Source organism: Scyliorhinus torazame, chromosome 7 (assembly GCF_047496885.1).
Source record: "Scyliorhinus torazame isolate Kashiwa2021f chromosome 7, sScyTor2.1, whole genome shotgun sequence".
NCBI lineage: Eukaryota > Metazoa > Chordata > Chondrichthyes > Carcharhiniformes > Scyliorhinidae > Scyliorhinus > Scyliorhinus torazame.
Window position 1 is genome coordinate 237,980,263 of NC_092713.1, and position 14,548 is coordinate 237,994,810.

The 14,548-nt window shown below is 45.8% G+C and overlaps 1 protein-coding gene across 3 annotated transcripts in view; it reads left to right on the plus strand.

The window, feature by feature from the left end:
* Window positions 1-14,548, plus strand: part of simc1 (SUMO interacting motifs containing 1) — a 160,346-nt gene that overhangs the window by 45,479 nt on the left and 100,319 nt on the right. Inside the window, exons 1-3 of one of the 3 annotated variants that reach the window (XM_072512173.1) lie at window positions 8,242-8,334; window positions 8,503-8,612; window positions 9,553-9,605. In XM_072512173.1, coding sequence (XP_072368274.1) covers window positions 9,570-9,605 — 36 coding nt within the window. In that variant the 5' untranslated portion in view covers window positions 8,242-8,334; window positions 8,503-8,612; window positions 9,553-9,569. Of the gene's footprint in view, window positions 1-8,241; window positions 8,335-8,502; window positions 8,613-9,552; window positions 9,606-14,548 lie in introns of those variants that run through there. The other 2 variants (XM_072512174.1, XM_072512175.1) reach the window with 2 other exon arrangements.

The window sequence follows — 14,548 nt, forward strand, 5'->3', positions numbered from 1 at the left end:
ACACTCCTTCCTCCTGCTTCCAAACTGGCCAGCTTTATTTATACATGGCATTTACTAATGGTTTTTCCGCCCCCCTCATTAGGGAAGCTCATACTCCCACAGGATTGTGGGATTGTCATTAGTCCCCAGCCAATGGTAAGCAGGCAGGTTATAACATCCCTCCCCCCCAAAGTCCAAGGAATCCACCGAAGACCCTGGCGAAGGAGGGCGTCGGACTCGTTTTGCCGCAGGCCGGACACCATTTGCATGCGGCGCTGGATCAGGCGGCGTGTAACGAGACGGAGACCGGCGTTTCCGTGATGAACGGCGCAACGGTTGTACATCCACGGCCCGTGGACCCGAGGATTCCCCCTCTGATGCGTCCTATGTCTCCACCTCAGAGTCAGAGTCTGCTGCCTCCGTCATGTCAGCGTCTCTATCTCCATTCGGTTCTGTAACGACCTGCGCAGGCTTCGAGTGAGGCACCAGTGGAAGATTGTGAGGACTACCTTCCCTTGTCTCTGGTCTCTGCGGCTGTAGAAATGAGCTCCGGGGGCGGGGAATCTTTTGAGGGGATAGTTTTCTGGACCGAACGTGGTCTACATAATTGCGCTGGAGACGACCCTGGGCTTGCACCTGGTAAGATATAGGGCCCGTTTGGCAAAAGATTATGCCAGGAACCCACTGGGCACCACCAGCAAAATTCCGAACGAACACTGGGTCACCGGGCGCAAACTGCCGAATCGGCCGATGCCGAGAAAATCCCATCTTCGTCGCCAGTTTTGTAAGGGCCACAGAGAATCCAGCACGAGTTTTAAGGATACAAAGTAATAACATTTATTTACAATAACATATATATATAACAGCAGCAGCAACTTCCCTTGCTGCACACTCCTTCCTCCTGCTTCCAAACTGGCCAGCTTTATTTATACATGGAGTTTACTAATGGTTTCTCCGCCCCCCCTCATTGGGGAAGCTCATACTCCCACAGGATTGTGGGATTGTCATTAGACCCCAGCCAATGGTAAGCAGGCAGGTTATAACAACTGGGTTACGGGGATAGGGTGGAGGCGTGGGCTTAAATAGGGTGCTCTTTCAGAGGGTCGCAACTCTGTTCCAGCCCACACCAGGACAGGAAATCTGGCCCTCAGACTCTCAGTCCTGAATCATTAAACTTATATCTATATCGATTTGTTTACCCTGGACATGCAATTTTAAATTCATGTAGGAATCATGGGCAAAGCTGTATGTATTACCCATCCTTAATTGTCCTGAGAAAGTGGGTTTGCCCTTTTCCTTGAACCATTGCAGTTCTGGTGGCGACAGTGCTTCAAAGAAATCCACCAACAACTGCAAGGGAAATATTTCCACAAGCCTTATTCAATCTTGTCTGCATGGGATCATTTTAAATAGTGTGAAATAGTAGCCTCAGAACTTGTAACACCATGGAAAGGAAGATGACGTGGCATTTCTCATGTGATAAAGTTGGAGAATGCTGTTGCATTGTGATGATGACTCTTAAACCTCATTTCAATTTAGTGATAAAGCCTCTGTCTGATTCACACTAGATGCCAAGATAGCAAGAATTATGTTCCCCAGAAAGTCTGGTGAAATGTAAAATCAGTGAAAACTGGGTGAAAGGAACTGGGCTTTATCTTCCATATACCACTGTCCAGGTTTTGAGTGGAAACAGGGTTGGAAGGAGAGAAAAATCTTTCCTGGAGTCTTTAATGGGGAACCAGTGAACATCACACAGTTGCATTAGTTTCAGTGTTGAGTCTATCAATAAGGACTGCTAGAGCACAACGTGTGAAGGAACAAAATCTCTTTGACAGAAACCTTCCAGATCCTTGTTTTTAATTGTACGTGTGGATACTTTGAAAGTTGCTGTCTGATTTATAATCCAAAGTTCCAGTGAGCACTTTTAGCCTCACTATTATTATCTATAGTACGCAAAAGCCCGACAATCAGAAAATGTATAACATTACAAAAAATGAGATTCTCTGAATATTTTTGGAGTTGCAAATAGTAAAATGAGTTGAACCTATTTTTAATTTAGCCATCATATTGGAGTCTGATTTTCAAGTCTGCCAATTGGCAGATGGAGGAAATGATTTACCTTATTCAACAATCAATTTAAATAATGTACCAGGAAAGTGCAACAAATCATTAAGAGCCAGTTTAAAACTGTGGAACTTTCAACTCATTAGTACCAATTAAATAAGTAATCTTAATGACCTTTCATCACATCTAAGTGCTCTCATGATGAAAGATGCAGTAAATGTCGCTGCTTTGTGAAAAGGAGATTAAAAGGCTAATTAAATTGATTAAAATACACATTTAGGGTGGCATAATGGTTCGGTGGATTGGCCATGCTAAACAGGCTAAATTGACCCTTAGTATCCTAAAGGTTAGGTGGGTTACTGGGTTACAGGGATAGGGTGGGGGCCTAGCCGTAGGTACGGTGCTCTTTCAGAGGGTCGGTGCAGACTCAATGGGCCGAATGGCCTTCTTCTGCACTGTCGGGATTCAATGATCTATGCTCTCTGGTTGAATGGATTGTGTCCACAAAGTTGATTGTTAACAATAATTAAATTGTATTTGACAAAACTTTTCAATAAAATCAATACTTAAGTTTTTAAATCATATGTCAGCATGGTAGCCCACTGGTTAGCACTGCTGCCTCATGGGACCGAGGTCCCAGGTTCAATCCCGGCTCTGGGTCACTGTCCATGTGGAGGTTGCACATTCTCCCCGTGTTTGCATGGGTTTCGTCCCCACAACCCAAAGATGTGCAGGGTAGGTGGATTGGCCATGCTAAAATTGCCCCTTAATTGGAAAAAATTGGGTACTCCATATATTTTTTTAAGTTTTAAAATCGTAACATTTTAATTTTTCAGTTTCATTGATTAGTAGTGTTTTAGATGGTTTGATTGTGCAGTGCCAGATATTAACACTGGAATTGTAAAGATTCTTTAAGAGACAGCCTTTAAGACATATTCACATTGGAATTTGAGGAAGTTCGTAATAAGAATTTGAACAAAGAACTTTAAAGAGCTTGAAATATTGAGGTGGATCTAATGTAGAGTTTGTTAAGGCAAACAGACGACTAAATTGACAAAGTTGTCATATAGAGAATAAGAGTGAACCTAGATCTTTGCATTATAAACTGGAGATGGGAACTTTTTATCATTCTCTGGTGATATGGCAAAATAATAAACTAAAGAACTTGCAGTCTGATAGTTTGGCTTCTGTTACAATCCTCACGGAGGTCACAGGGTGTGGACCATCCAGTTCCCGGTGACTTCCATGGAATACGAACTTCCCCGGTAATGGGGCGGGGCTTGCCCTTTAACGAGGGGAGCCCTCATAGTATAAAAGCCCTGACCTGAGTGCAGGTCAGGGAGGGCAAACTTTCAGAGAGTGGAGAGTCATTGTGTATGGAGAATAAACTAGTATTGTTGCATCTGGGCTACCGTTCCATGTGTATTCACTCTGCGTGGATTCTACACTGGCGACAAGGATAGAATGGAACTGCCGTCGGTGCCGAGTGCTGTGTACCCGGACCACTTCGGTTAGGCCTCAGGAGGCCTCCATCCCACTGGCAGAGATGCCTCACATTGGAAAATTGGAGCCGTATGATGTAGATACTGATGATTGGTGGCAGTACATTGAATGCATGCAGTACTTTTTTCGGACAAATGCAATCATTGGGGACGAATGATAATCCGACTAATGACTTGTGGTGCACCAACCTACTGTATCACAAAATTTTTGACCCACCCAGATTTGCTGGATATGTGGTCTTTTGCCGCCTTAGTAGCCCTTGTGGGGGACCACTTTAATCCCAAACCCCCACTAATCGTTCGCCGGTTCTGGTTTCATACCACCACCCAGAACCAGGGTGAATCGATTTACGACTGTTTTGCCCGATTGTGCAAACTGTCTGAAACCTGCGAGTTTGGCACCGCGTTGAATGAATCCCTGAGGACTGTTTGGTCTGTGACACAGCAATACAACAAAAACTTTTAGCAGAAACTCACCTGGATCTGCAGCAGGTGGTCAAGATATCCATCTTCCATGAGAACGCTGAGAAGGATCTCCAGGGCATGGCGGTCCTGAATCTAGGCTGCCCGACCAACCGCTGATTGACTTTCTCCAACCCAAAGAAATGGGCTCTCGATAATGGGGCAATTGCCGCAGAGATGCAGGCCGCCACTACCGAGGCCCAGAGAACCAATGCGTAGCCTCCCCCAATCAAGAGGACCCCAATTTCTGGTATGAGTCGGCAACGGTCGGCTGCCGACATCAAGGCTTCAGATGGACCTGTGAGGGCCCACCCCATGTGACCGGGTTTACAACGGAGATACATCCTTCCAGGAGCTACACAGCATAACTGCACCACAGGTTGCTCCGATCCAAGTGAACCTGGAGGTGAATGGGCACTCCATCCAGATGGAGTTTGACACCGGAATGACGGTCTCCATGGTCAGGCGCCGCAAGTGCGATAAAATCTGGTCGAGCCATTGTCCCTGCAGCACACCAGCGACCGGCATGCCACTTATACCAGGGAGCCATTGCCGATTGTGGGGACATCAGTGGTCCCAGTTACATATGGGCAGCAGCCAGCAAGTCTACCACTGATATTGATGTATGGCAGCAGGCTGAATTTACTGGGCCGTGACGGGCGGCGGCACCTTATAATAATCTTTATTGTCACAAGTAGACTTACGTTAACACTGCAATAAAGTTATTGTGAAAAGCCCCTAGTCGCCACATTCCGTCACCTGTTCGGGAACACAGAGGGAGAATTCAGAATGTCCAAATTAACTAACAGCAACTGTCTTTCGGGATTTGTGGGAGGAAACCACCTCCATCTGGATTGACAGCGGGTCTACCGCATGTACTCGCAAAGACCGGAAGGGATCCGAGTGAGATTTCCCACCGTTTTCCAGGAGGGCCTGGGCACCATACAGGGGGCATTGGCCAGGATTAGTGTGGACCCATTGGCGCAGCCATGTTATTTCCACACCCGACTGGTCCCATATGCTCTGAGGCCTAAGGTGGATGCTGAACTGGATCAATTGGAGTGTTTGGGCATTATACACGCCGTTCAGTCCTCCAACCAGCAGCCCCGGTTGTACCCATAATGAAACCTGATGGCTCCATATGCCTGTGCGGTGATGATAAGATGACGGTGAAGATTGAGAGGGTAATAAGACGTGCATGTGAATGGTCAGTGCTAGGTGCAAGTTGCAGAGGAGTAGTTATAAGACACCATGATAACGTGCTCTGTATCAGATTGCTAGCTTACCACACAAGACTCAATAAAAGATTCTGGTTTGGACAGGTCAAAGTGTTTGGTGAGTTCCTTCGTGAAGTGCAAAAGACCAAACACAACAGAGAAGGAGAGTGGGGTATACCGTGGGTCCACCACGCCACACGCCACAATGGAGGTTGCACTGGCTGAATTATTGATGAGGTGCTACCTCCGCACCTGATGATCCTGGATATTGCTGGGAAGGTCCACCATGGACAGGACAGGACCAAGGCGGACACAGGACGTCACATGCCTTTGCGCGGTTTTGCCCCAGGACATTCAGTTTATGTCCAGAATTTTGGCTACGGTGCTGCATGGATGCCAGGCGCGGTGTTGTCGCAACCCAGTCCAGTCTCCTACAAAGTGCTGGCACAAGGCCAGGAATCCAAACGACAATTGGACCACCTTCATAGCCGCGTTCCCGCAGAGCCAGACCCAATTCCGGATACCCCGATGTGTTCCGCCAGCCCCGTTGACACCACTGCTGTTGCTACTGCCGTCACCTCCAGCTCCTGCAGCCATCGAGATCCAGGACGCGGAGATGCCAGATGTGGACCCATCCAACTCCGAAGCTGACTCCTACATGGACATTCAGCTGCCAGTGGAGACTTCCGCACCGATTCCTAACACCGCGCTGGCCACACCGACCCCACCCCAAAGCTCCTTACGCCTCCATACCCTGCACAGACAATGGCCGAGTGCCATCGCCAGGTGATGTGAAAGATGAGTCCCTTGCACCAATCTGCAGATGTGGATGCCACTCCGGATATGGTGGGGGTGGGGATGGGGGTGTTAGAAACCCAACAGAGGTCACAGGATGTGGATCATCCGGTTCCCCGTGACCTCCAGAGAATACAAACTTTTGTGGTAATGGGACGGGGCTTCCCCTTTAACAAGGGGAGCCCTCATAGTATGAAACCCTGACCTGTGTGCAGGTCGAGGAGGGAGACCCATCGGGGAATGGAGAGTTATTATGTATAGAGAATAAACTAGTTTTGTTGATTCTGACCTACTGTTCCATGTGTATTCACTCTGCATGGATTCTATGGCTTGTATTTCTGATATTTTGGAGTTCTGGATCCCATAGGAACTTCCTCCTTTTCCTCCCGCAGACCAATCTATATAAGGTAGTGATACTACTGTTGGTCAAATAAAATTCTGAGACTGCATTAGATGCAGATAATGACTTAGCACAGTGGTTAGCACTGTTGCTTCACAGCGCCAGGGACCCGGGTTCAATTCCCGCTTAGGCCACTGTCTGTGTGGAGTCTGCACGTTCTCTCCATGTCTGCGTGGGATTCCTCCGGGTGCTCCAGTTTCCTCCCACAAGTCCCAAAAGACGTGCTTGTTCGGTGAATTGGACATTCTGAATTCTCCCTCAGTGTACTCGAACAGGCGCCGGAGTGTAGTGGCTGGTGGATTTTTACAATTACTTCATTGAGGTGTTAATGTAAGCCAACTTGGGACACTAATAAAGATTATTACTTGCTTTTCGCTGATCCATGGCAAGATTAGGAACTAGGTCCCTCTGTGACCTGCTTGAGTATCTATTGCCCTCTTTCTAGGTCTGGGTCAGTAATGCTTAACCAACATGGGAGGAGTGAGCAGCCCTGATAAAAACACAAAGGTTTACTGCAGATTGGAAATTGTTATTCTCTTTTCCAAGGTATTTGTCTCTCAGCACTTACTAAGGAGTTGTATTTGAGGTAATATTTTGAATTCTTTGTTATAGTATTCCAGTTTTTGTTTAATTTTGTTTAATTTTCTGTTTAGTTTCCAAGATATATTTGAGAATATTATTATGATACAATATTAACCAAAAATCTCAGATGAATATGCAAAAATATTATTTGCTATTCCATCCAAAAGCTTTGCCAGATATGCAGTTGCATTGTAAAAAGCTTTAAAATTAATCAAGGCACTCATTAATTATATTGTAATCTTTTGGAATCAGCAAGCTGTTCTACTTTAACTGGAAGGATTGTATGACCAGTAACGATATAACGTCGCTTTGGGTAATGCAAGGTACACTTAAAATAGATGGAGGCATGAAATAAAACATAGAGACACCCAAGAAGGGAAAAATAGTTCATTTATAAGAAATGTTGCTATAATTATCGCCTTGACATCATTTAGTTTACTGGTGAGTTAAATTTGTGGATTCACTTTTTTTTTGTAAAAAAAAATCAAGCTCAAATATCGAATCAATGTTCGCAAATGGTTAATAAATAAACAGTTTGGCATATTTCATGGGTGCAGGCTGCTGCGCATAAAAGTTAAATGAGCTGATTTTCTGAGTTTTCAGGCAAGGAAGATACAATGTGTGGAATGCTCCAAAAACATTTCTAAGTGTGGTCTCCATTGGGAAATGAGGTGCCATTCCTACTGGGTGGATTGAAAAGATCCAGATCGCAATTCACCCTCACCTAGAAATTTATTTGGAGCCAGAGGTAATTCGCGCCATGGTACCCAAAGAAATCGCAGGGCCAGATCCGCAGAGATCAGGGTGCCATTTTTAAAGGATGCCCCAATCTCAGAATAGTACTATAGCGCCCTCCCCAACAACTTGCTGGCAATCCATCCCCGTCCCCGAACTGAGCAATGCCCCGCTACAGGTTTGCCAAAGCCCCCCCCCCACCTTTCAGGGACCCCTTCATGCCTCACTCCTTGGCAGTGCCAACCTGACATTGCCCCCTGGCAGTGGCAACCTGACATGGCCACGGTACTGGGGGCAGTGCCAGATTGGCACTGCCAAGGTGCCAAGGAGCAGCACTCTGACCGAGCACCTGGTCTTTCTACAAAGGATTTCAGAATACAGGAAACCTCCAGCAGAAAGAAAAGCGGTCAGACAGAACACCTGCCCTTTCTTTGAAGCACTTCAGAATAAAGAAAGAACCTCTTTATAAAAAACTTCAGTTAGAAATAACATCTGCTCTTTCTAGGAAGCACCAGTTAATGGACCATAAAGAGCTATAAATGAAGCTATGCCCTCCTTTGAAATAGCCTGGACCTGTCAATTAAGAGGCTCGTAAAAGGTAATGGACTGTGAAACTGAATGTAAACAATGCAGTTCAAAGCTTTTAAGCTTCTCAGCAAGCACCCTGAGGCTTGAAAAAGTTAAAGGGGAATGAAATTGTATGTGAAGAAAGTACTTCAAAGGTTTCCAACACATCAAAGGAAAACCTTTTCACTTCATCTGACAGATCATTGATATTGACAATGGAGGAGAGAGACATCAATGGTTTGAAAGTTACAGAGGGAAGACTTTACCTTCATCTGAAGACAAGCTGGAAGAGATAGCAAGGCTACAGAGGCAAGACTTTTAGCTTCACCTAGTTGATTGTTGATATTTACATACTTAAAGAGAGTTTAAAGATTTTCAAAACTGCAGAGGGAAGACTTGTCACACAACCCTCATCCCGGGAAACACTCCTAATATGAGCCCCTCCAGCCCAAGCGACACACCTCCAACTCCCAGCTCTACTGAAGGCCTCCTCCCCTCGGCACCCTGGAGATAAATGTAGAGAGGGTACTCACATCCTTGCTTCCCTTGGTGTCCCTGGTACTTGATCCCCGCTTTTAAGGGCCAGCCGTGATTTACACCCGAGTGACCTCCCACTGGGGGGTTTGGGTGAATACCGTGAGGCCGTTGCATTCAACCTTAATGTCGCTAATAAGATTGAAATGAATGCAAATGAGGGTTCTCCCCTTTTGGGCGAGATCCTGATCATACCTGCTGGAGCAGGCCGGGAGAATGGGAAATCCCAGGTCTCATCCGCAATTCTCCCAACATAGCGAGATTTGTGCCCGGTAGAACACGACGGAGAATCTCCCCCAATGTCAGGACTTGCTGGCTGGCACTATAAACTGTCAGGGCTTGTTTTATTGTGCATTAAAAGATAAATAAAACAGTCTGTCAATTACTAAAAAGTGGAGTTTGTGAGGTAGATTTTGGTCTGTGTACAGTTTTGAGCCCAGATTCAGCACTGCATGAGTTGTATGCAAGCACACAATGAGGTCTAAAGGTGGATAAAATTAACCTTCAGACCTCATCACCATATTGGCTGTTGCTGTAAGCCTTTTTGAGGTTGGTAATCTGTTTTACTACTCTATTTCAAAAACAACAATAAGTGTTACAACTTACAAGGGAAAAATGCTTTCCTTTAGAACTTGTGCTAAAAATAAACTAACCGTCCAGTGCATTGAACTTAATGACATGTTAGCTGATTTATACCACTTCCTTTTGTATCTAGAGCAGTGAAGAAGTAGTATGTGCTTCAGAATTACAGCCCTTAAACATCAAATGGTGAGTGCATTTTGTTATGACCACAACATGTGCATCTTTTTTTAAAAAGCAAAACTTATGAAGCAATTTTCTGTTAAATATTTCAAATATATTGGCCATGCTTTGTTGTTCATTGAAATAATAGTTTACATCATGGTATCAATTGTTAACCTGTGTGTTTACTCAACATAGAATTACTCATTACATCCACATTCTGCGAGACACAGTGATCGTGAGCTTGGGCAGATAGCCCTGCAGTTAGCAGTAAGAACAGTCCAATAACTGTGGGCTGTCATTCTTTTTAGTACACAACAGTCCTTTTCCCTGAAAGCTTATTTCTCTTTTTGTCAACTCATGTCATAATGTAGTGCTACATTGAAACATTCACCATTTGAATATCTAAAATATTTGACTGAATGTAGGCAAATGAATGTCTGTCAAGTTAGATAAGATTATTTTGGTTCGATGGAAATGTCTGCGAAGCATTTCTGCATCCCCCATTTGGTACCAGAGGCTCTGTTTACAAGAGAAGGGAATATTTCTAACTAGAGAGAAACAGGTTGAGTGAGCATGTGCCTTTCCAGGGGTAGGAGGATTCTCAATGACACAAGAAGCCAGGGATTGTACTGATCACTCCCTCTCACTTACTACTACTCCCTTGGAGTGCAATTATGCACAAAGAGCATAATTTTTATGAAAACCCACTCTGCTGGAAGCAGTAAAATGTTTTATCCTGTTAGCCATTTCCACCACATTTGAGTAACCATGACAAACCAAAGATGGCTGCTTCGTCGCAAGGGCTATCTGCTGCAGATGCATGGCACCTTTCCATCACACAACCACACCTAGACAGCATATTTTCACAAGGAATGTTGTGGAGAAAACCATTGACATGTTGAAACAACAGTTCCCCAAGGTGGGGTGTGTGAGTACTACAATACTCACAAGAACATGATTCCAATTTCACACTGGTCTGCTGCATTCCACATATCCTGGCTCATCTGAGGTGGCAGCCCTTACCACCAAGCCTTGGCAAGCACCTCGAGAAGAGAAAGGACGGAGACATCTGGAGACCGACTGCTCCGGATGGGCTGTCAGTGAGTGGCTAATCAGATTCCAGTTCCTGTAAAATCATCTGCACATCACTACTGTTCCACAATTCCCCATCTTTTTATGTACTATAACTTGACCAAAATTGTAAAATAAAAGACACCAAACAAAATAAATGTCCAAAACAACTCCAGCAAAAACATTTCTAATATTCCATGGAACTCTTCACCCTCTGTTAATGTCTTGCAGATGCCTTTGTCTGACCTAGCATTCCTGCACAGTGCTACCTCAGTGGCTGCAGCTTGGATGGTGTAGGGTTGGTGACTTTCAGTGGAAGAGACTTGTTGAATGACCTCAAGGAAACTTGAGCCTTGAGGGTCCAGCTGAGGACTGCATCATCTCAGCGATAGTAACAGCTGTCTGGGCTGGATGGCTGACAGGCTTACAGGGAACAGCAAGGACACTGGCAGAATGGCAATTGTGAGAGTATGAAACTGTCCTCCTGAAAGAGAACAGCAGATTTGTGTGCGACAAAACCTGTGCCACTCCCCTGACAGCATCTTAGCATCTTACTAATCTGAGGAACACAGACATTTGGAACTCCTGTAGGTGCCAACATGCCTCTTTGAGCACTAATATCTGCAATCATCATAGTGATCTGAGCCTTTGTCAAGTTGGGTTTGCATTCAACAACCAGGTGTCAGATCAAATGACAGTGCTTCTTCCTCAGACATGTGGTGTTGCACGCCCCCTTCATCATGAGGCTGCACTGACTGGCAAAGTGGCAGTTCTTGGATATCTGAAAGAATAAGTACAGAAGGAGAGGATTGGTTAGCATTATTGCTTCAAGCGCCAGGGATCCTGGTTCGATTCCTGATTTGGGGCACTGTCTCTGCGGAGTCTGCATGCTCTGCTCGTGTTTGCGTGGGTTTCCTCCGGGTGCTCCAGTTTCCTTCCATAAGTCCCGAAAGACGTGCCTGTTAGGTGAATTGGACATTCTGAATTCTCCCTCTGTGTACCCGAGCAGGCGCCAGAATGTGGCGATTAGGGGCTTTTCACGGTAACTTCATTGCAGTGTTAATGTAAGCCTACTTGTGACAATGAAGATTATTATTATATTATTATAATTCCATTTCAAACTTTCACTTCATACCAGGTAGCAGGAGGGTGAAGTGGAATTTGGAAAGCTCGGAAGGCAGGATCACACCACCATTATGGATATTTTGGGGAATCCTAGTTCCAACAGCCTCAGTCATTGCTGGCCAATTCGCAGCACTGTGTCTTTCACGGGGATCGGGTGGTGCGAGCATTGCTCTCACCCACTGATTCTCTGCTACTGTCTCTTATCTGCAAGCTAGTTCTTTAAGAGAGCAGGAAGTTTGTCAGTGAATGTGTTGCAAAGCATCTATCATAGTTGAATGGCTGGAAGTATATTTAAACTGTGAGATGTAGGTGTGAGGCTCAATGCTGCCTCTAATCTTTTTTCTTGTGTGTGATGTGTGAGTTGCACGTTGAAGTCACTTTAAGATCGGTGGTGCAATGAGTAGGCAATGGCATTTGAAGACTGACCTTCACTTCTGTGAAGTCAGTGAATTTTATGTCAGCAGCATAGCCAGTTCCTTGAAGCCACACTGCTTGAATTACTATCCATTGCTATCTGTCCTCATTCTTTTGCAGTGTATGCCTGGAGTGCCTCCTAGTCTTATGTGGAAACATGGCCTTCCTCTTCTTTTCCACCTCCTGGACTAAGACCAGAGTATCACATCAAAGATACTGGGAGCCTCCCTTCTGGCCTGATTTTTCATTGGTACTATTATTCCTTCTCTGAAATACATTTTGATGCAGTTACACCAGCTGCTACAACCTGAATGTACCTTCCCTCTTTGGAGTGCATGCCACCTTTAAAAAATGTAGCATGTGGTAAATCATGCCAGCCATGCACACACTGGGCCTCCTACTGAGCGTGCTGCCAGTCAGCAGCATGGTTAGTGCTGGACTGCAAACAGTCATGCTGATGAAAAAATATTACAAATACATTTCTTTTCAAAATATTTACATCGGTCATGTTGCACCCTGTAGTGCTTCAATAGAGTTATATACATTTAGTGTTATTCACCCAGACCGAGGGGCTTTACACGGTTATCAGCCCTCCTCAGTGTACATTGACTGTAAGGCCTTACTCAGTGGCCTTTCCCGATTGTGCTTTGGTGGTGGCTGCCCCTGATGTACCGTCAATTACCACGAGACGAGAATGGTAAAACAATCGAGGCTTTATTGCACAAGGTGTTGTGCCTCCTGCAGCTGGAACCAGAATGGGAGCAGCGCAGGAGAGCTTACACTTTTATACGCCGCCTGCTGGGCGGAGCCAGCAGGCAGGGATTTACCGTAGTACCATTAATACACAGGCAGTGCCGTAATACATACAATATATCACTAGTGGTGTTTACCACAGCCCCAAGCTTGAGTGCGTCCCTCGGCACATAGCCCTGGGCCTTGGAATGTGCCAGTCTGCAACGCTTGGTAGAGGACAAAATTTCCATGAGAGACAGATGATATGGCACGGTCCAACTACTTGGAGCATTCCGTGGCAATGAGGCCAGTTCCATCCTTCGCAACACAAGGGACAGGTAGAACCTGATGCACTATCAATTACAACGAGACGAGAGTAGAGAGTAATCGAGGCTTTATTACACAGAGATGTGTGGCCTCCTACAGCTGCTGACGAAATGGCTGCAGTTCAGAGAGCACACACATTTATACTCCACCTCCTGGGCGGAGCCAGCAGGTAGGGATCTACCCCTGTACCTGTAGTACAAGGGCCTTACCGTAATACCCTCGTATGCGGTGCAGTATATACAATATAATACAACAGTGGTGACTACCACAGAACCTCAGTACGTAGTGACACTTGGTGTTTGCGTACCAGGGTCCACGCACAGCTTGATGCAGCCATACACAAAGGTGGCCATCAGGATTAAGCTGGCATTGGGTCCATTTCTCGCTCCCTTATCCAGAGATTTGTGCATGGTGTATCTTCGGACACGATCCGTTTTTGATCGCCAGATGAACTTGAAGATGGCTCGGGCAACTGCTGCGGCGGAGGACCAGGGTATGGATCAGACCTGTACCATGTACAGCAACACCGAGAGCACCTCACACCTGGTGACCAGGTTTTGCCAGCAACAGAGAGGGAGCGTTGCTCCCACATACCCAGTTTCTGTCTTACTTTGGCAATGCACTCCTCCCAGATTTTGGCGCACACCCCAGCCTCTCTGAACCATATCCCCAGCACCTTCAGGTAATCTGACCTGACGGTGAAGGGAACAAAGGACCGGTGCCAAAGAACATGGCCTTGCTCTTGCCCTCGTTTGCCTTGGCTCCCGAGGCAAGTTCGAACTGGTCGCAGGCGTTCAAGAGCCTACATACCAACGGGATCAGAGCAGAAGACGGCAAAGTCGTCCATGTACAGGGAGGCTTTGACCTGAATACCTCCACTGCCTGGGACCGTCACTGCTCTTATGCCCGGATCCTTCCTGATGGATTCGGCAAAAGGCTTTATGCAACACACAAACAGGACAGAGGAGACGGGGCAGCCTTGCCTGACTCCAGCTTTGATCTGAAAGCTTTCTGATTCCCATCCAGTTGTTTAAGAATATTTTATTAAGGCATTTATATATATATATATTAAACACAACCAAAACCAAAAAGAGAACAAACAGGAAATCTCATAACACATATATAAACTGCTGACATCTTAACTGTCCTTGAAGAAGCCGATAAACGGTTTCCACCTCCAGGCAAACCCATCCACTGACCCTCTCAAGACGAACTTGATTTTTTTTCCGGCCTAAGGAATTTCACGAGGTCACTCACCCACACCCCCGGCTTCAGCGACCCCGAGTCTCTCCACTCCA